Below are 20,826 nucleotides of genomic sequence, written 5' to 3' on the forward strand. Positions count from 1 at the left end.
GCAGACTGGACTCAGAAAAGCTGGACAGCACGAAGGCTGAGTTTGCTAACATGGAAATGGCTGGCATTGCACACAGGTAGAATAGCCCTTCTTCATCCCTTCACATGGTCCCTAAGCCGCTGGTGGTTGCTGCCCATACGGTGATTACTGCCACCTTAACGAGGCTACCACCCCTGATTGCTATCTGGTCCCACATATTCAAGTCGTTTCAACATGTTTAGCTGGAAAGATTTTTTTCTAAAGTGGACTTAGTCAGGAGCTACCATCAGGTGCCTGTCTACACTAAGGACATTCCCAAAACTACTGTTTTAACCCTGTTTGTCCTATTTGAGTTTCTATGTGTGCCATGTGGGCTGAAAAATGCAGCACAGACTTTCTAGTGACTAATGGACTCTGTTTAAAAAAAACTCAGATTTTTATTGTTTACCTGGACAACAAACTTGTCACCAACGCATCCAAAACCCAACACTTATCACATCTCCGCACACTTTTCAAGCGCTTAAGTCAACATGGGCTGTTTATTAACCTTGCTAAATGCCCGTTTATGTTGCCTGCTATTGACTTTCTTGGTCACCGCATCTCCGCAGAAGGTGTGCCAACCCTGCTGTCAAAAGTCGCCACTATTATGTACTTTACAATGCCCCGCATTACCAAGGCCTTGCAAGACTTCCAAGGTATGGGGAACTTCTATCGCCATTTCATTCTGAGAGCTGCTGAACTTAGTCCCCTTAAAGGCAGTGCCCCTAATTGCACGCTCGAGTGGTCAGCAGTCATGACCAGAACACTTGATGACACCAGTTGAACCCTACTGGGCACCTATAGCCATCACTACTGACGCCTCAGACTATGCTGTGGGCGCTCTGTACCAGTGGTCCCCAACCTCCGGGCTACAGACCGATACATTGCCGCGAAGAATGCGGCAGTGCAGCTGTAGTCAGAACGCACCCAGATGATCTGGGCCGACATCTATGTGCCGGGTGGCACCTAATTAATTAGCTTGTTTATTTCAGCTTTTTTCTTAAGGATGTGCTGGGTGCGTTCCGACTACTACTGCATTCTTCGCGACAATGTATCGGTCCACGGCCCGGAGGTTGGGGACCACTGCTCTGTACGAACAGTTGTAGGTATGTGGCAGTCACTTGCTGCCTTCAGCTGGTAGCTTGGCATCCCCCCTCCCCTGTCCCGTGCCAACTCAAGAGGAAGTACAGCACATTTGACCATGAGTAAGCATCTTGGACTCTATCTGGCCATTTTCCATTTTTTATTTTCTACTGGAGAGTCAGCATTTCACTGCATTCATTGACCACAAGAATGCTCCTGTGCAATAGCCAAAGGGTCAGACCCTTGGTCTGCACAGCAGCATTGCCACTGGCCCTACATTTTGGAATTCATGACCGACATACAGCATATCAAAGGGAAAAATAATGCCATGGCAGCCATACACATTGGGGTTGACTATGGTGGCCGACCAAGCTGGTTCTGCCAAAGGGTTTCAACCCAAAACGTCAACTGTACTCCTTTCCATAGATGCTGCCTGGCCTGCTGCCTTCCTCCAGAATTTTGTGTGTGTTATTGACTCAGATGTCAATAATTAAAGGGCCAGCAGTCATGGGCCTACGGTTGGCTGAGTCAAGTTCAGGGATGCAGGAATTTCTCTCCTGTGTGATGTCTCAACTGACGGCCTTGTCCCATGGTGCCTCCAAACTGGAGGTGCATTGTTTTTAACTCCATTCTTGCATCCGGGTGGAAAGGCTTCACAGAAACTGGTGCTTTAAAGTTTGTGTGGCATGGCCTTAGGAAATTAACTATCACATTCAGGCACCATTTGAGGTCCCTGAGCAACAGTTTGATCATGTCAAAGAGCGCCTGGTTAATCCTCTTCTCCACGCCCCCCACTGTTTCACATATCTCCTTACCGTGGTCGACCGCACTACCAGCTGGCCAGAGGTTGTCCTCCTAGCGCCGGTGACAGCTGTTCATCAACACCTGGGTCGCTTGGTTTGGCACCCCGTCTGATATTTCTGATGACCATGGTCCCCATTCACATCAGACCTCTGGACCACAATGGTCCAGAACCTTGGCGTTAAGTTCCATCACACCCACGGGGTATCGCCCTCAGTCCAATGACCTATGCGAGTGGTTTCACCAATCCTTAAAGGCTGTTCTGAGAACCTCCCTGACAGACGACTGTTAGCACAATCATTTCCCATGGGTCCTGCTGGGGCTCAGAACAGCTTCAAAAAGGGCCTGCAGTCCTCCACAGCTGAGTTGGTGTACGGGCAGCCACCATGCACGCACTTTTGGGTTCCTTATGTTCTACCTCGTTTGTTTTTGTCTACTATGATGCACCATGAACACCACCTTAAGCCTCCTTACAATGGCCCATTCCAAGTTTTGAAATGGGGTGAAAAGACTTGTATTGAAGAGAGAAAATGTAGATTGCCTGAAACCATCCCAACAAAGCCCAGATGATTTTACTACCATACCTCCTGCATCAAGTCAGCACAGCCCTGGACGAAGCAGAGGGACTTGCTGTTACTCCAACCAAAGCACATAGGGCCCGAGTCGGGCAGCTCGCACGACCGCCGGTCAGACTCACGATGCCGGTTTTGTTGAATTCTGGGGTGGAGGGGGTGCAGTGTAGGGAAATGCAGGGTGTGGCAGATGATGCATATTGTTCATAATAGAAACTGTTCTACATAATTCAGAAACAGTCATTGAGTTGTGTTCACTTTCTGATGCGGTGTCTGATGTAATGATGTCAATGGAAGGTGACTGCTTTTGGTTTGCTCGTAATGGAAGTAAAGGGCTGCAGTTTTTGTTAAGCACATACCATTATTTGCATGTTTTATTTGTAAAATCCCACAGCAACACTAATTACTTTTATCAGTTAATGCTTTTTCTCCCTATTCTTTTATGATGCTGCCATCTGTTTTCAGGGACTAAAGTTAAAATTTAACTACCTTGTATTTAGAACATAGAAAGTTACAGTACATTACAAGCCCTTCGGCCCACAATGTTGTGCCAGTAACCTATTCTAGAGACTACATAGAATTTCCCTAGTACATAGCCTTCTATTTTTGTAATCTACTCTAGAGACTGCCTAGAATTTCCCTAGTGCATAGTCCTCTATTTTTCTAAGCTCCATGTATTTATTGTATTTAATAATGTTAATCACTTGTCACATGGTGTGCAATTTTATTAATAGCAAACACCACCTCCTTACTTGGAGGGGGGGGAATATCCAGATACCTGAAAGATGAAATAAAGTCAGAAAATGATTGGAAAAACTCAGCAGGTCAGGCAGCAATGAAAGTGAAGCAGATGATGCTTAACAGAATTCTGATTCGTCGTGGAGATGTGGATCTACCTAGCTTCCATAAACTACAGTAATCTTTATTTGACACTACTAGAATTAAAATCTAGTTAGATAAGTATTGCCTTGTAAAACTGTTCTGTAAGATATAAGATAGTTTATTGTCATTTGTCTGTCTAGGTACCATATCCGATGCGGACGTTGGTGACCATGGTTTTCCATATAGATCTATCCTTTGTTCTTTGGATGACTTCTATTTCCTCGGTGTAACCACCTGGCTACGCTTTTGATGAACATAAGCCGAGGTCTTCCTCTAGGCTTGCTCCCCTTGATCTTTCCAGAGAGCATGAGTTTTTCTAGCTCATCTTTCTGCGTGATGTGTCCTAGGAATCTGAGTTGTCTTTCTCTTATTGTTGGTATGAGTCATCGAACTGCTTGGGCTGTTCTGAGAACTTCTTCATTTGATGTGTGTGTGGTCCATGATATTCTTAACATTCTCCTGTAGAACCATAATTCAGCTGCTTCTAGTCTCTTTTCCATTGCAGGAGAAATGGTCCAGCATTCACTTCCGTAAGTCCGGATAGAATAAATGTAGCACTGCAGTATTCTGTTTTTAGTGTACGTGCTCATCTTTCTGCCTGTTAATATGGTCTTCATTTTTTGGAAAGCTTCTTTCGCCATTGCTATTCTGTATTCGATATCTGTGTCGCACCTGCCATTACTTGTTATTAGGCTGCCAAGATATCTGAATTTGTTGACTTGTTTATTGTTTGTATTTCCGATCTTGATCACATATTGTGGGATGTTTGTCTTTCTGGAGATGACCATGCTTTCTGTCTTCTTCGTGTTGGTTGAGAGGCCTCTGCGATTTGTCAGTACACAAGTGTAAAGGAGAATGAAACGAGTGTTACTTCGGATCTGATATAGCATCAAGAATGCAATAAACACATTAAATATAAGATTAGCTTATATACATAGACTATATAGCTTATATGCAATCCTGAAAAAGGGTTTCAGCCCAAAACGTCAATTATCTATTCACTTCCATAGATGCTGCCTGACCTGCTGAGTTCCTCCCCCATTTTGTTGTGTGTTGCTCTATACATAGACTGATTGCATGTACATAAAGTAATGCAGACATCCCACCCTGCAAAAACTCATTTCAGGGAGGTAGCAGCCCCCCCTCCCCCCGCCCCCGTCGACCTCTAAAGGTGTATGTAATACTTTGTTTAGTGATTTTGTCTAATCTGTAAACCAAGTTCGGTATTTGCAGAAAATGTGACATTAAAATATGTACATATTATATTATCATGTTTATTCTATTACAACCTTAAGCCAGTCTACAGGGAGTTTGGCGTCATCACGTAGGATATCAATAGAGTAGCTCCTTAGCAGCTGGTCAGCTAGTTTAAATAACCTTAACTACGCTAATGAACGAATGACACCTGTTAAACTCACCTCAACATGCCTTTTACATTTTAACCCACCGTGGGCAATAGAAAAGTCACTGTTGCAAACAGTGCAGCGAGCAACACTGTCATTATTTTTGAGGTTGACTGTAAAGCCCGCCCACAAAGAAAAATGATAGGTCTACTTAGCATGAAGAGAGACCAATCAGGATGCTCGCTCTCGCTCTCCCTCTCAAAAAAAAATTGATTTGCGGGATATTGTATATAATTTCCAGGCATCAGGGAGCCACTATCAATATGCGGGAGACTCCCGGAACTTCCGGGAGAGGTGGGATGTCTGGTAATGCTACTTACAAGCGTATGTGTCCATAAGATAACTGACAGGAATTGATAAAGAAGTAGTCATGGTCAGCCTGTCAGCTTGAGGTAAGTAAATTTGGTCTCATTAATTCAAATCTTCCTTCCCTTTCCAACTAACTGCATTTATTTTGAGATCTAGATTTATTTACTGTATGAGATATTCATTGCGGTTCTGCAATTTGATGTCAAGCTTTAACAAGAAGTGAAATAACAGCCTGTGCTTGTTGAGACATTTTTTTGCTTATAAGGAAGTTTTATTTTAAATGTGCAGCTTAAGTAATATCTCCCCATATTTTGAGCAACTTGTGCTAAGTGTTTAGAAAGAACACATGGTTATGTTTACAGATTAAAGGTTGCCATTTGCTGCTTTCTGTTCTTGTAGAAATTGGCCATTTGTAAACAATACAAGTGTAACTGAGTTATGAATCTGGTTAACATTAACAATTGTTTCCATCCCTGTCTCAAGTACAGGTGTCCCCCGTTTTTCGAACGTTCGCTTTACAAAAGACCTACATTAGTTCCCTGTTTTCGCTAACGGAAGGTGTTTTCACTGTTATGATAAAAGGCAGCGCGCAAAAGCAGCGCGCGAAATAGGCAGCCGCTCCTCCCCCAGATTTGGAACTGCATTCTAGCTGGCATTGCTTAAACACGTGCCTGTGAGCAGCCGTTAGCAAGATGAGTTCTAAGGTATCGGAAAAGCCTAAAAGAGCTCGTAAGGGTGTTATACAGTGTAAAACTAGACATAATTAGGCGTTTCGATTGTGGTGAACGAAGCAAGGACAAAGTGAGTTTGGCTTGTGGAAGCTGACGAACATGATGTTGAAGAGGTTTTGGCATTCCATGACCAAGAACTGATAGATGAAGAGCTGATGCAATTGGAAGAGGAAAGGATGACCATTGAAACCGAATGCAGTAGCGAACGGACTGAAAGTGAAGACGTCCAGAAACTGAACGTGGAGCAACTGCTTGAGATTTTCGCTGCAATGATAAAGTAGGACTTTAATTTTGAAAGGATACATCAGTTTAGGGCATATTTGCAAGATGGTTTGAGTGCTTACAAAGAACTGTATGATAGAGGCTAAGCAGTCAAGCAAGCCTTCCAATCAGCCACAGCAGACGATGAACCTCGACCTTCGACATCAGGGCAGGCAGACATAGAAGAAGATGACCTGCCTGCACTAATGGAAAGAGACGACGATGAAATGACACCCCAGTGTCCCACCACCCCAACCCCCCGGCCGCAGACCGATACATTGCAGCGGTAGCCGGGACGCACCCAGCACATCTTTAAGAAAAAAGCTGAAATAAACAAGCTAATTAATTAGGTGTCGCCCAGCACGTAAATGTTGGCCCAGATCAGAGGTGATTTGCGTCGCCTTTGATCTGGGCCGACAATTACATGCCGGGCAGCACCTAATTAATTAGCTTGCTTATTTTGGCTTTTTTCTTAAAGATGTGTTGGGTGCGTCCTGGCTACCGCTGTACCGCTGCATTCTTCGCAGATCGGTATCGATCGGCTGCCTGGAGGGAGGGGGCCACAGCACCATCCCAACCCCCGACGACTCAGCCTAACATACCATCATCAGTGTGCTCGGTGCTGTCTTCCAGATTCCCGTAAGTGATACGACACTGTACATACATTATTTCTACTTTATATAGGCTGTGTATTTTTTTGGATTATTTGGTATAATATGGCAGCTTCACAGCTTAAAGTTTACTGGAGAGAGTGTTTCTGCCGAGAGTGCTTGTGTGAGATTTTCGATACCGAGAACAGTGCGGCAATGATCGTAGAGAAGTATTTCTACTTTATATAGGCTGTGTATTTATCATATCATTCCTGTTTTTAACTATATGTTACTGTTATTTTAGGTTTTGTGTGTTATTTGGCATGATTTGGTAGGTTCTTTTGGGTCTGCGAATGCTCACAAATTTTTCCCATATTAATAAATGGTAATTGCTTCTTTGCTTTACGATATTCCGGCTTACGAACCGTTTCATAGGAATGCTGTACCTTCGGATGGCGGGGAAACCTGTAGTAAAATATTTTAATTGCCACTTTCCGATTGGACCTGCATAAATCCTTGGAGCAAATTGAATTTCTGGCTGTGGGGAAAGGATCAGAGAATGGTCCTGACGAAGGGTCTCAGCCTGAAACGTCGACTGTACCTCTTCCTAGAGATGCTGCCTGGCCTGCTGCGTTCACCAGCAACTTTGATGTGTGTTGCTTGAATTTCCAGCATCTGCAGAATTCCTCATGTTTAAGAGAATGGAATTAACTAGTTTGCAAAATGTTGCCACAGGCTCGGTGGGTAAATTGGTGGTCTCCTGTTCAATAATAGAATAGAACTTTTTTTTTTGTCACGAGATTGCAGTGCTACTCCAGTCTGTGCAAAACAGATATTTACAATGCATGTGGTACAGCTTAATTAAAAAAAAATTCCCATATTTACATGCAACAAGTTACTTCGATAGTCCTCAACGCTTAAAAGCCTTTGGCAAGCCAGGGAGTAGCATTATTTATCTGCACAACAGCCCTTGGGAAGAAGCTGTTTACCAGTCCTAAAAATTGCTGGTGAACGCAACAGGCCAGGTAGCACCTATAGGAAGAGGTACAGTCAACATTTTGGGCCGAGACTCCAGGACGAAGGGTCTCGGCCCGAAATGTCGACTGTACCTCTTCCTATAGATGCTGCCTGGCCTGCTGCGTTCACCAGCAATTTTTATGTGTGTTGCTTGAATTTCCAGCATCTGCAGATTTCCTTGTGTTTGCGTGTTTACCAGTCCTACTGTCTTGACTAAGATGTTTCTGTATTTCCTACCAGATGGCAGGAGATTGAACAGTTAGTATCCAGGATAGGATAGGTCTTTAATGATATTATGATCTTTAGACTTGCACCTGTGCCTGATGTATGTAGGTCTTGAGAAACTGTTGCATGTAAATGATTTGATTATGTTTTTGTTTCTTATTCTCATGGTAGGTCACATCAGAATCTCTCTTTTGATGCCTGTTTCTGTCCATTTGAGGCCTAATGAGAGTAAACGAGTTGTCATTACAAACATTGGTCACCAAGCTGCCTCTGTGGTTGCCCAAGTGTACTCGCACATGCAGAATGTCACAGTCTCGCTCTCTAGGGTAAGTTGAAAGGCTGAGGTAAGCATTTATAAATCTGCTTCTTCATCTGTCTTTTTTTTTCAAACCTATGTGAGTAATCAGGAGTGGCACAAAACACCAAATTATGTGCTCCCTTCTGATTTGTGTTATCTTTTAGTTGCTCTAAATGTAATCAAAACTTGTGTTCTGCTGTGTAACATTTAAAAGGTGTCTGCAAGGCACTTAACACCTCAAAAAAAACCACCTGATGATGTTTGTGAAATAGCCGTTAATAGCCTTGATCCTTGTGTCCAATAATTACTTGAGTATTCAAGAAAACTAATGAGTGCCTATTTTTGTAATGAGTAGTTTAGAAAAATGTTAATTTTGCTTATTGTGACTTTATACACAATAGCCACCTGATAATGCAAAGCACTATTAAAATGAGTGAAATTTTCTAAAACAGTTTGAAAATGTTTTGCTCAGGATGAATCAATGTAGTAAATAAAAGATGTTGTAATCTTTGAATTTGTAAATTGCAAATAAGGAGACTTTACCGGCTTTATAGTTTTTTAAAAAAGGAGTATGAAGTTTATACTATTTTGATAGGGCCAAAACCACGTACAAAAAAATGTTACTTGTTATTCTCTCTTGTACTTAATTGCATTGCTATTGTAACTAGGGTTTTTGAGTTTGTTGTCCAACTTCATTTGCTAGAGACAGTTTTTTTGGTTTATAACAGATAGAGGGTGTTGGCACATGACCAAGTGGTTAAGGCGTTCGTCTAGTGACCTGAAGGTCACTAGTGTGAGCCTTGGCTGAGGCAGCGTGTTGAGCAAGGCACTTAACCACACATTGCTCTGCGACGACACTGGTGCCAAGTTGTATGGGTCCTAATGCCCTTCCCTTGGACAAAATCGGTGGTGTGGAGAGGGGAGATTTGCAGCATGGGCAACTGCCGGTCTTCCATACAACCTTGCCCAGGCCTGCGCCCTGGAAACCTTTCAAGGACAAATCCATGGTCTCACGAGACCGACGGATGCCTAAAAAAAAAACTGATAGATAATATTGTGGTTGCTGGAAGTGCTCAGCAGGGTGAACAGAAATATGGAGAGAGCAAGTTAACATTTCACATTAACAACTTTTCATTTGGTGTAGAGTTGATGGCCTGAATGGTCTATATCAGCGGTTTCTAACCTGGGGTCCGTGAACCCCTCAGATAATAAGGATCCATGGCATAAAAAAAGATTGGGAACTCCTGTCCTAAATCATAAAGAAATTTTCAGTAGGTGCCACACATGAGGCTGCTAAATAGTAAAAGCCCATGGTGTTAGAGGCAAGGCACTTGTATACAGTAAAGATTGACTGGTAGAAAGCAGAGAGTGGGGATAAAGGGATCCTTTTCAGGATGGATGCCGGTAACTAATGGAATTCCACAGGTGTCAATGTTGGGACTGCGGTTTTTCAGTATATAGATACATGATTTGGATAAAGCAACTAATTGCATTGTGTCCAAGTTTGCAGAAGATAAAGGTAGGTGGAGTGACAGGTACTGTTGGAGAGTCGTGGCATTTATTGAAGGACTTGGATGGGTTTGGAGAGTGTGCAAAGCAGTGACAGATGGAAGTGTGGAATTATGAACTTTGATAGAAAGTATAAAAATGTAAGCTGTTTTCTAAACGGGGATATACTACAGAAATTGGAGGTGTAAAGGGAACGGGCACTTCAGACCACTCCATTTTGCAAAACTGATTAAATTAGTAATCAAATGCCCAACTAAACAAATCCCTATTAGATTCCTTCATCTCCATCGAGTTGATGGGCATCATGGGAGAAAGGGGATTAAGGAGGTGTTTCGGGGGAGGTGATAGCCGGTGAGGAGAAGAGGTCAGAGTGGGGAAGAGAAAAAGAGGGGAGGGGAAGGAAAATATTTTTACAGGAAGGAGAAATTGATGTTTGTGCCATCAGGTTGGAGGCTATCCAGACAGAATATGAGGTGTTGCTCCTCCACCCTGAGAGTGGCTTCACCGTTTTGTTTTCAGACTTACTAACCCACCCATCCAAGTACGGATCCCTACAGAACACCACTTGTCATGGATCTTCAGCCAGAAGAAGTCCCATGAGCACTACCTTGCTGTCTATGAGCAAGCCAATTCTGAATCCAAACATCTAATTTTTGGACCCTGTATTGAAGGAAAGATGTGCAGGCCTTGGAGAGGGTCCAGAAGGTATTCATAAAAATTACCCTGGGAATAATAGGTTTAAAATATGAGGATTATTTGATGGCCTGGAGTCACGTTAGAATTCAGAAGAATGAGGGATTTGAAACCAACCAAACACTGAAGTCCCTGAGTTAAGTGGATGTGGAAAAGATGTTTCCATTAGGAGAGTCTAGGATCTAAGGGCACAGTCTCCCAATAAAGGGATGTCTTTTTAAAGCCAAGATGAGAAATCTTTTCAGTTGGAGGGTGATGACTGTTAAATTTGTTGCCACAGATGCTTGTGGAGGCCAAGTCTTTGGGTGCACTTAAGGCAGAGATTGATAAATTCTCTGTTGCTTAAGGGTTGCAGGGAGAATGCGGTTGAAAAAAATCAGGCAAGATTGAAAGGTGGAGCAGACTTGATGGGTTGATTGGCTTAATCTGTCCTGTATCTGAGGACTTAACTGGAAATTTGAATGTGATTTGGTGGTAGTTATCCTTAAGTAGTTCCAATCCCATTCCAAATTTATGTCACTGAGCAGACTTGCAATTTTAGCATTTCTGTGATATGTTTAGAGGAAGTGGACTTATTTTCTGGTGTGTCTCAGTCCTTTTCTGTAGATGCATCTTATACAAGCTCAAGTGCTGGTGTGGTCCTCATGTTGCAGCCCACTGCTGAACAGGCAACATTCTACATCAAAGCTGGGGAGGCGGAGGTGTCGACAACTCTATTTGCTCTGCCCTACTCGGCCCAAGGTAAATAAACTCTTCATAGTTCTTCTTTGAACAGTGGTAACTAACACGGTGAATTCTCATGTTATACAGAAAATAATCTAAACTATTTGGCTATACAATGTGGAACAGGCCTTCAGGCCCAAAGAGCTGCACCACCCAGCAATCCACCTCTTTAACCCTTGCCCAATCAGAGGGCAATTTACCATGACCAATTAAGCTACTAACCAGTATGTTTTTGGTCTGTGGGAGAGCAACTGGAGGAAACCCACGAAGTACATGCTCCTTCAGACAGCAGCGGTAGAAGAACAAAGAGATCTTAGATTTAAATGTGCAAATCACAGAATGTAAAATGCTGTTTAATAAGTCCTCTTACGTTTGTTGGGAAATGTAAAGCAAGTCGTGCATTGGGGTTTATTTTGGAAATAGGTGGAGAAATTATTCCATGTCATGTCTGAACTGAACCTTTGTTAGAGCATATTTGGGAGTTCTAGGTGTAACTCGGTTTGCAGTTTTATAAAAAGTACATTTAGACAGTGGTACAGTGTAAAATTGCTTAACAAAGATGAAACCAAAATATGCGTCCATCTGCAAGGAGAGAATGAGCAGACACTCGTAATGCTGGAGGAACTAGGTAGATCATGCAGCATCTACGGAGAGGAAAAAGCAGTCAGTGTTTCAGGCCCAGGTCATTCATCAGGATGAGCGGATTTGCTAAACTTTTCCATGAACAGTGAACGTGCTGGGTGACTGAATAGTTGTCCTATAATTGTGACATATTTTGACAGAATGTACACCAGGAAAGATTCACTTGTGGGGATAGAGATCAAACCATTAGGTCATCAATATTGAGTAGTCTCTGAGAGATCAAATGAGGAAAGCCAAAGGAGTTTCATTACCCAGAGTCGGCATACTGAACTCCATGGTGCTGATGTGTTTGAGAACATTATGGGTGCAGAAGCTAGATGAAGCTTGATAATCAGAGATAGGATAAGACACTAGAGGTGCACAATAGCTGATAGAGTAGTTCAAGACCCTCTCGGCTTTCATAAAGTTTTGGAATCCTTTTATGTTTAATCCATATTTACATTCTTACGAGTAGGTCTTGTTGGCTAGTTTAGAATAGTGATGCTTCATTGGAATTTTGCTACAATAGCCTTTTACAAATTTGCTCTTGTGCAAATTTGGAACTAGTTTTTAAAAAAAAAACAAATATGTAGAAAGTCAACCATTATTTCAACATAACAAAGTGACCTATGATTGAAATTTGGAAGATCATCTATGGCCTTCCAAGAGTAATCTGGACTTCTCACCTACCAGTCTTGAGGATTTTGAGTAGAAACAGGACGTATGACTGATATATACACACACACTCACTCACTCACTCACTTTTCCCTTTTGCCTTTCCTACTGTGAGCTTAAGCTCATTCAGGATGCTCTTGCTTGTAATTCATTTTGCCCTGTGTATTTTTTTTTTTACCACTCTGCTCACCACAAGTGGGTGTTGGCTTGAGGTCTAACAGAGTTTTGCTTTAAACTATCATTAGTGTTCAAATCTGTCCACAATTGGTCTTCCAAACCACTCACTCCTCAAAAAAAAAAATCAAATCTCATAGTCCTCGCATCATAAAATACTACAGCACAGAAACAGGTCCTTTGGCCCATATAGTTTATGCTGAGTCATTAATCTATCCAGTCCCATCTGCCTGCATCCGGACCGTAGCCCTCCATATCCCTCTCGTCCATGTACCTATCCAAATTTGTCTTAAATGTTGAGAGGTATTACCATGGATAGAGGATTGGTTAACTAACAGAAAGCAGAGAGTTGGGATTCATGGCAATCAGTGGTGAGTGGTGTGTCGCAGGGGTTGGTGCTGGGTCTGCAATTGTTCACAATGTACATTAACGATCTGGACAAGGGGACCAAGTGTAGTGTATCTAAGTTTGCTGATGATACTAAATTGAGTGGAAAAGCAAATTGTGCAGCAGATACAGAGAGTCTGCAGAGAGATATAGATAGGCGAAGTGAATGGGCAAGGGTCTGGCAGATGGAGTACAATGTTGGTAAATGTGAGGTCATCCACTTTGAAAGGAAAAATGAAAGGGCAGATTATTATTTACATGGTAAAAAATTTCAGCATGCTGTTGTGCAGAGGGACTTGGGAGTGCTTGTGCATGAATCACAAAAGCTTGGTTTGCAGATGTAGCAGGCTATCAAGAAGGCAAATGGGATGTTGGCCTCCATTGCTAGAGGGTTTAAATTTAAGAGCAGGGAGGTTATGCTGCAGCTGAACAGGGTACTGGTGAGGCCGCACCTGGAGTACTGTGTGCAGGTCTTGTCTCCTTACCTGAGGAAGGATATACTGGCTTTGGAGGCAGTGCAGAGGAGGTTCACCAGGTTGATTCCAGAGATGAGGGGGTTAGACTGAGGAGAGATTGAGTTGCCTGGGGCAGTACTTGCTGGAATTCAGAAGAATGAGAGAGGATCTTACAGAAACATAAATTATGAAAGGGATAGATAAGAGAGAGCAGGGGTGGCCAACCTTTTACATTCCTGCGTCAATTTTTTCACTCGCGATTTCAGATGCGCCATACAACTCTTGTACCCCCATTCAGTTCTTGTAAAAAAAATGTTAATATAGAACTCATGCGTGAAAAAATCGCATGTGAACTCGTGCGTGAAAAAAATTGACGCATGGAATGTAAAAGGTTGGCCACCCCTGAGACAGAAGCAGGAAAGTTGTTTCCACTGGTAGGTGAGACTAGAACTCGGGGACATAACCTCAAGATTCGGGGGAGTAAATTTACGATGCAGATGAGGAGAAACTGCTTTTCCCAGAGGGTGGTGAATCTGTGGAATTCTCTGCCCAATGAAGCAGAGGAAGCAACCTCCATAAATATATTTAAGATGAGGTTTGGATAGATTTTTGCAATGTAGGGGAATTAAGGGTTATGGGGAAAAGGCAGCCGTGATCTTATTGAATGATGGAGCAGACTCGACGGGCCAGATGGCCTACTCCTGCTCCTGTTTCTTATGTAATTGCTCCAGCATCCACCACTTGTGATAGTACTTCATTCCACATTCTCCCCATCTTCTGAGTGAAGATGTTCCCCTTAAACACTTCATCCTTCATCCATGATCTCTGTCTCACCCAATCTCAGTGGGAAAAGCCTGCTTGCACTTGCCCTATTTATACCCTTCATAATTGTGTTTACCTCTTATCAAATCTCCCCTATTTCTCAATGTTCTAGGGAATAAAATCCTAACTTATTCAACCTTTCCCTATAGCTCAGGTCCTCAAGTCTTGGCATCATCCTTGTAAATTTTCTCCACACTCTTTCAGTCTTATTTACCCAAACTGAACACAACACTCCAGACTAGATCTCAGCAATGTCCTATACAATTTGAACATCCCAACTCTTGTACTCAGTGCATTGATTTATGAAGGCCAAATTGCCAACAGTTTTCTTTACGACCCTATTTACCTGTGACATCACCTTTAAGAAATTATGAATCTGTATTCCAAGATGCCTCAGTTCTACTGCACTACTCGATGACCTACTGTTCACTGTGTAAGACCTACCCTGATTGGTCCTTCCAAAGTATAACACCTCACACTTGTTTGCATTACAATCCATCTGCCTTTTTTTTTTTTTACAGCCTATTATTCCAGCTGGTCCAAAATACCACTGCAAGCTTTGATAGTCCTCCTCACTGTCCACTACAGCCCTAATCTTATGGTCATCTGCAAATTTGCCTATCCAGTTTGTTGATAGAAAAGACAACAACGGACCAAGCACTGATCCCTGTAGCACACCATACTCTGGCTTCTTCTGTGAAGCCAATGTCCAATCAAATTTCTTACCTCATCTTCAATGCCAAGTGACTGAACCTTCTTGGCCAACCTCCCATGCGGGACCTGTCAAAGGCCTCGCTGAAATCCATGTACACAATGTCTACTCTCTTGCCTTCATCAACTTTACTGGTAACTTCCTTGTAAAACTATAGGATTAGTTAGACACGACTTAGCACACGCAAACTGTGTTGATTATCCCTAATCATTCCGTCTATCCAAATACTTGTATACCTGGTTCATAAGACTATAAGATATAGGAGCAGAATTAGGCCATTTGACCCATTGAGTCTGCTCTACCATTTCATCATGGCCGATCTAATTTTCCTCTGCTCCAATCTCCTGTCTTCTTCCTGTATCCCTTCATGCCTTGACCAATCAAGAATCTATCAACTTCTGCCTTAAATATAGAGTACATAAAAATGGCTGCCTGTGACAAAGAATTACACAGATTCACCACTCTCTGGCTTAAGAAATTCCTCCTCAACTTTGTTCTAAAAGTACAACCCTCTATTCTGAGGCTGTGCTCTTTGGTCTTAGACTCTTCCACCATGCGAAGCATCCTCTATGTATCCACTATATGGCCTTTCACCATTCAATAGATTTCAAAGAGGTCAGCCCTCATTCTTTTGAATTCTAGTCAATACAGGCCCAGAGCCATCAAACACTTTTCATATGACAAGCCATTCCATCCTGAAATCATTTTCATGAACCTCCTTTGAACCTTCTCCAGTTCCAGCACATCCTTTCTAAGATAATGGGCCCAAAACTGCTCTCAACACTTCAAATGAGGTCTTACCAGTGCTTTATAAAGACTGCTTTTATATTCTAGTCCTCTTGAAATAAGTGCTAACATTGCATTTGCCTTCCTCGCCACAGAATCAAGCTGCAAATTAGCCTTTAGGTAATCCTGCAATAAGACTCCCAAGTATTTTCTCTGCATTTAGAAAATAATCAATCCTTTCATTTCTTCTACTAAAGTGGATGACCATGCACTTCCCAACACTGTATTTCATCTTCCATTTCTTTGCCCGTTCTCCTAATCTGTCTGACTATAATAGCCTCTCTACTTCCTCAAAACTACCTGCCCCTTCACTTATCTTCATACCATCTGCAAACTTTGCAACAAGGCAATCAATTCCATCATCCATACCATTGACATGTAATGTGAAAAGAATCAGTCCCGGCACATCCCTGTGGAACAATACTAGTCACCAGTAGCCAGCCAGCAAAATAAAATCTCTTTTTTTCCCTACTCTTTGCCTCCTGCGAATCTGCCTCTGCTTTATCCATGCTACAGTTAGCCAGCCTAGTATTGGCATCTTGTCAAGGGCCTTCTGAAAATCCAAGTACACAACATCAACTGATTCTGTTTTGTTTATCCTGCTTGTTATTTCTACAAAGAACTCCCAACAGATTTGTCAGGCAAGGTTCTCCCTTGAGGAAAATGCTGACCACAGCTTATTTTATCATGTGGCTCCAAGTACCCTGAGACCTCATCTGTAGTAATCAACTCTAACATCTTCCCAACCACTGAGGTCAGACTAACTGGCCTATAGTTTCCTTTCTTCTGCTTCTTTCCCTTAAGGAGTGTCATTTGCAATTTTCCAGTCTTCCAGGAACCATTTCAAAATCTAGTGATTCTTCAAAGGTCATTACTAATGTCTCCAAAATCTCTTCTGTAAGCTTTTTCAGAACCCTGGGGTGTACACCATCTGGTCCGGGTGACTTATCTACCTTTAGACCTTCTCTAGTTTTTGTAACTCCATATACTACATCACCCCTGACACCTGGAACTTCCACCATACCACCAGGGTCTTCCACAGTGAAGACTGATGCAAAATACTTATTCAGTTTGTCCGCCTTTTCGTTTTCCCCCCCATTACCACCTCTCCAGCATAGCTTTTGTTTTCCAGCAGTCAGATATCCACTCTTGCCTCTCTTTTACACTTTACATATCTGAAGAAACTTTTGGTATCCTCTTCAATATTATCGCTAGCTTACTTTTGTGTTCCATCTTTACCTTAATGGTGTTTTTAGTTGCCTTTTGTTGGTTTTTAAAAACTTCCCAGTCCTCTAATTCCCCACTAATTTTTGCTGTATTATATGCCCTCTCTTTGGCTTTTATATTGGATTTGACCTCTTGTTAGCCATGGTTTATGTCTTCTTTCTCTTTGAGATGTATATATCCTGTGCCTTCCCAATTGCTTCCAGAAATTCCAGCCATTGCTGCTCTGCCGTCATCCCTGCCAGTGTTCTTTTCCAATCAATTCTAGCCAACTCCTCTCTCATGCCTCTGTAATTCCCTTTACTCTACTGTAATACTGATACATCTGACTTTAGCTTCTCCTTCTCAAATTTCCAGGTGAATTCGATCATATTATAATTATTTTCCCCTAAGGGTTCTTTTACCTTAAGGTTTCTAATCAATTTTGGTTCAGTGCACAACGTCCAATCCAGAATAGCTGATCACCTAGTTGTCAGAAAAGGCTTGTCAGAAGGGCAGTGTTATGATAATTGTGGGGGATTTTAACATGCGAGTGGATTGGGAAAATCAGGTCGGCACTGGATCTCAAGAGAGAGAATTTGTAGAATGTCTGCGAGATGGCTTTTTAGAACAGCTTGTTGTTGAGCCCACTAGGGGATCGGCTGTACTGGATTGGGTATTGTGTAATGAACTGGAGGTGATTGGAGAGATTGAGGTGAACGAACCCTTAGGAGGCAGTGATCATAACATGATTGAGTTTACTGTGAAATTTGAAAAAGAGAAGCCGAAATCTGATGTGTCGGTATTTCAGTGGAGTAAAGGAAATTACAGTGGCACGAGAGAGGAACTGGCCAAAGTTGACTGGAAAGGGACACTGGCGGGAAAGACGGCAGAGCAGCAGTGGCTGGAGTTTATGCAAGAAGTGAGGAAGGTGCAAGACAGGTATATTCCAAAAAAGAAGAAATTTTCAAATGGAAAAAGGATGCAACCATGGCTGACAAGAGAAGTCAAAGCCGAAGTTAAAAAAAGGAGAGGGCATACAAGGAAGCAAAAATTAGTGGGAAGACAGAGGATTGGGAAGTTTTTAAAACCTTACAAAAGGAAACTAAGAAGGTCATTAAGAGGGAAAAGATTAACTATGAAAGGAAGCTAGCAAATAATATCAAAGAGGATACTAAAAGCTTTTTCAAGTATATAAAGTGTAAAAGACAGGTGAGGGTAGATATAGGACTGATAGAAAATGATGCTGGAGAAATTGTAATGGGAGATGAGGAGATGGCAGAGGAACTGAACGAGTATTTTGCATCCGTCTTCACTGAGGAAGACATTAGCAGTATACCGGACACTCAAGGGTGGCAGGGAAGAGAAGTGTGTGCAGTCACAATTACGACAGAGAAAGTACTCAGGAAGCTGGCTAGTCTAAAGGTAGATAAATCTCCTGGACCAGATGGAATGCACCCTCAGGTTCTGAAGGAAGTAGCTGTGGAGATTGTGGAGGCATTAGCGATGATCTTTCAAAAGTCGATAGATTCTGGCATGGTTCCGGAGGACTGGAAGATTGCAAATGTCACTCAGCTATTTAAGAAGGGGGCAAGGAAGTAAAAAGGAAATTACAGACCTGTTAGCTTGACATCGGTGGTTGGGAAGTTGTTGGAGTCGATTGTCAAGGATGAGGTTACAGAGTACCTGGAGGCATATGACAAGATAGGCAGAACTCAGCATGGATTCCTTAAAGGAAAATCCTGCCTGACAAACCTATTACAATTTTTTGAGGAAATTACCAGTAGGCTAGACAAGGGAGATGCAGTGGATGTTGTATATTTGGATTTTCAGAAGGCCTTTGACAAGGTGCCACACATGAGGCTACTTAACAAGATAAGAGCCCATGGAATTACCGGAAAGTTACATATGTGGATAGAGCATTGGCTGATTGGCAGGAAACAGAGAGTGGGAATAAAGGAATCCTATTCTGGTTGGCTGCCGGTTACTAGTGGTGTTCCACAGGGGTCCGTGTTGGGGCCGTTTCTTTTTACATTGTACATCAACAATTTGGATTATGGAATAGATGGCTTTGTGGCTGAGTTTGCTGAGGATACGAAGATAGGTGGAGGAGCCGGTAGTGCTGAGGAAACAGAGAGTCTGCAGAGAGACTTGTATAGATTGGAAGAATGGGCAAAAGTGGCAAATGAAATACAATGTTGGAAAGTGTATGGTTTTGAACTTTGGTAGAAGAAATAAATGGGCAGACTATTATTTAAATGGGGAAAGAATTCAAAGTTCTGAGATGTAACGGGACTTGGGAGTCCTCGTACAGGATACCCTTAAGGTTAACCTCCAGGTTGAGTCGGTAGTGAAGAAGGCGAATGCAATGTTGGCATTCATTTCTAGAGAAATAGAGTATAGGAGCAGGGTTGTGATGTTGAGGCTCTATAAGGCACTGGTGAGACCTCACTTGGAGTACTGTGTGCAGTTTTGGTCTCCTTATTTAAGAAAGGATGTGCTGACGTTGGAGAGGGTACAGAGAAGATTCACTAGAATGATTCTGGGAATGAGAGGGTTAACATATGAGGAACGTTTGTCCGCTCTTGGACTGTATTCTTTGGAGTTTAGAAGAATGAGGGGAGACCTCATAGAAACATTTTGAATGTTGAAAGGCATGGACAGAGTGGATGTGGCAAAGTTGTTTCCCATGATAGGGGAGTCTAATACAAGGGGGCATGACTTAAGGATTGAAGGGCGCCCATTCAGAACAGAAATGCAAAGGAATTTTTTTAGTCAGAGGGTGGTGAATCTATGGAATTTGTTGCCACGGGCAGCAGTGGAGGCCAAGTCATTGGGTGTATTTAAGGCAGAGATTGATAGGTATCTGAGTAGCCAGGGCATCAAGGGTTATGGTGAGAAGGTGGGGGAGTGGGACTAAATAGGAGAATGGATCAGCTCATGATAAAATGGCGGAGCAGACTCGATGGGCCGAATGGCCGACTTCTGCTCCTTTGTCTTATGGTCTTGTTTCAACCACAAGCTGCTCTTGAAAGCCATCTTGTTGGCACTCTGGAAACTCCCCCTCTTGGAATCCAACAGCAATCTGATTTTCCCAATCTATCTGCGTTTTGAAGTGCCCCATGACTATTGTAACATTGTCCTTTTGGCATGCATTTTCTTTCTCCTGTTGTAATTTGTAGGCCATATCCTTACTACTTTTTGGGGTCTGTATACAACTCCCATCAAGGGCTTTTAAAATTTGCAGTTCCTTAGCTCTATCCACAATGATTCAACGCCTTCTGACCTTATGTCACATTTTTGTAATGATTTGATTTCATTTTGTTTTTGACCAACCGAGCAACACTGCTCCCTCTGCCTTCTGGCCTTTTCTTTCAATACAATGTATATCCTTTGACATTAAGCTCCCATCTATAATCATCTTTCAGCCATGATTCAGTGATGCCCTATCAACAGCTTCTCCTCACTACACATTACCTCTCTTTCTAAACCATCTCCCTCATCCTCAGCACTATTACCCGCCTTTCCTCCAGTGCTTCTTGCATTGAACTATAGGCAGCTCAGGATACTGGTCACACCATGTTCAACCTTTTGATTCCTAACTTTGTCTGAGGTCTTGCCAACATCTGCTTCCACAATCTCTCCACTAACTGTTCTGGCATTCTGGTTCCCATCCCTCTGCAACTCTAGTTTAAAGCCCATCCTTCCTGCTAGGATATTAGTTCCCCTCCAGTTCAGGTGCCACCTTCCCTGGAAGAGAGTCCAGTGATCCAAAAATCTTATGCCCTCCTTCCTGCACCAACTCCTTCACCATGTATTAAACTAGTTCTGGCCTCACTAGCACATGGCACGGGTAACAGTCCTAAGATCACAAGC

The 20,826-nt window shown here is 42.6% G+C and overlaps 1 protein-coding gene across 2 annotated transcripts in view; it reads left to right on the forward strand.

Annotated features, from left to right (window-relative positions):
- The window catches only part of LOC134354237 (transmembrane 7 superfamily member 3-like), a 78,825-nt gene that overhangs the window by 22,066 nt on the left and 35,933 nt on the right, over positions 1–20,826 (forward strand). For both annotated transcript variants that reach the window (XM_063063141.1, XM_063063142.1), the window contains exons 2-3: positions 8,064–8,218; positions 10,986–11,133. In XM_063063141.1, the coding sequence (XP_062919211.1) occupies positions 8,087–8,218; positions 10,986–11,133 (280 nt within the window). In that variant the 5' untranslated portion in view covers positions 8,064–8,086. The remainder of the gene's footprint in view (positions 1–8,063; positions 8,219–10,985; positions 11,134–20,826) is intronic.

The sequence above is a fragment of the Mobula hypostoma genome, chromosome 11 (genome assembly GCF_963921235.1).
Source record: "Mobula hypostoma chromosome 11, sMobHyp1.1, whole genome shotgun sequence".
Lineage (NCBI taxonomy): Eukaryota > Metazoa > Chordata > Chondrichthyes > Myliobatiformes > Myliobatidae > Mobula > Mobula hypostoma.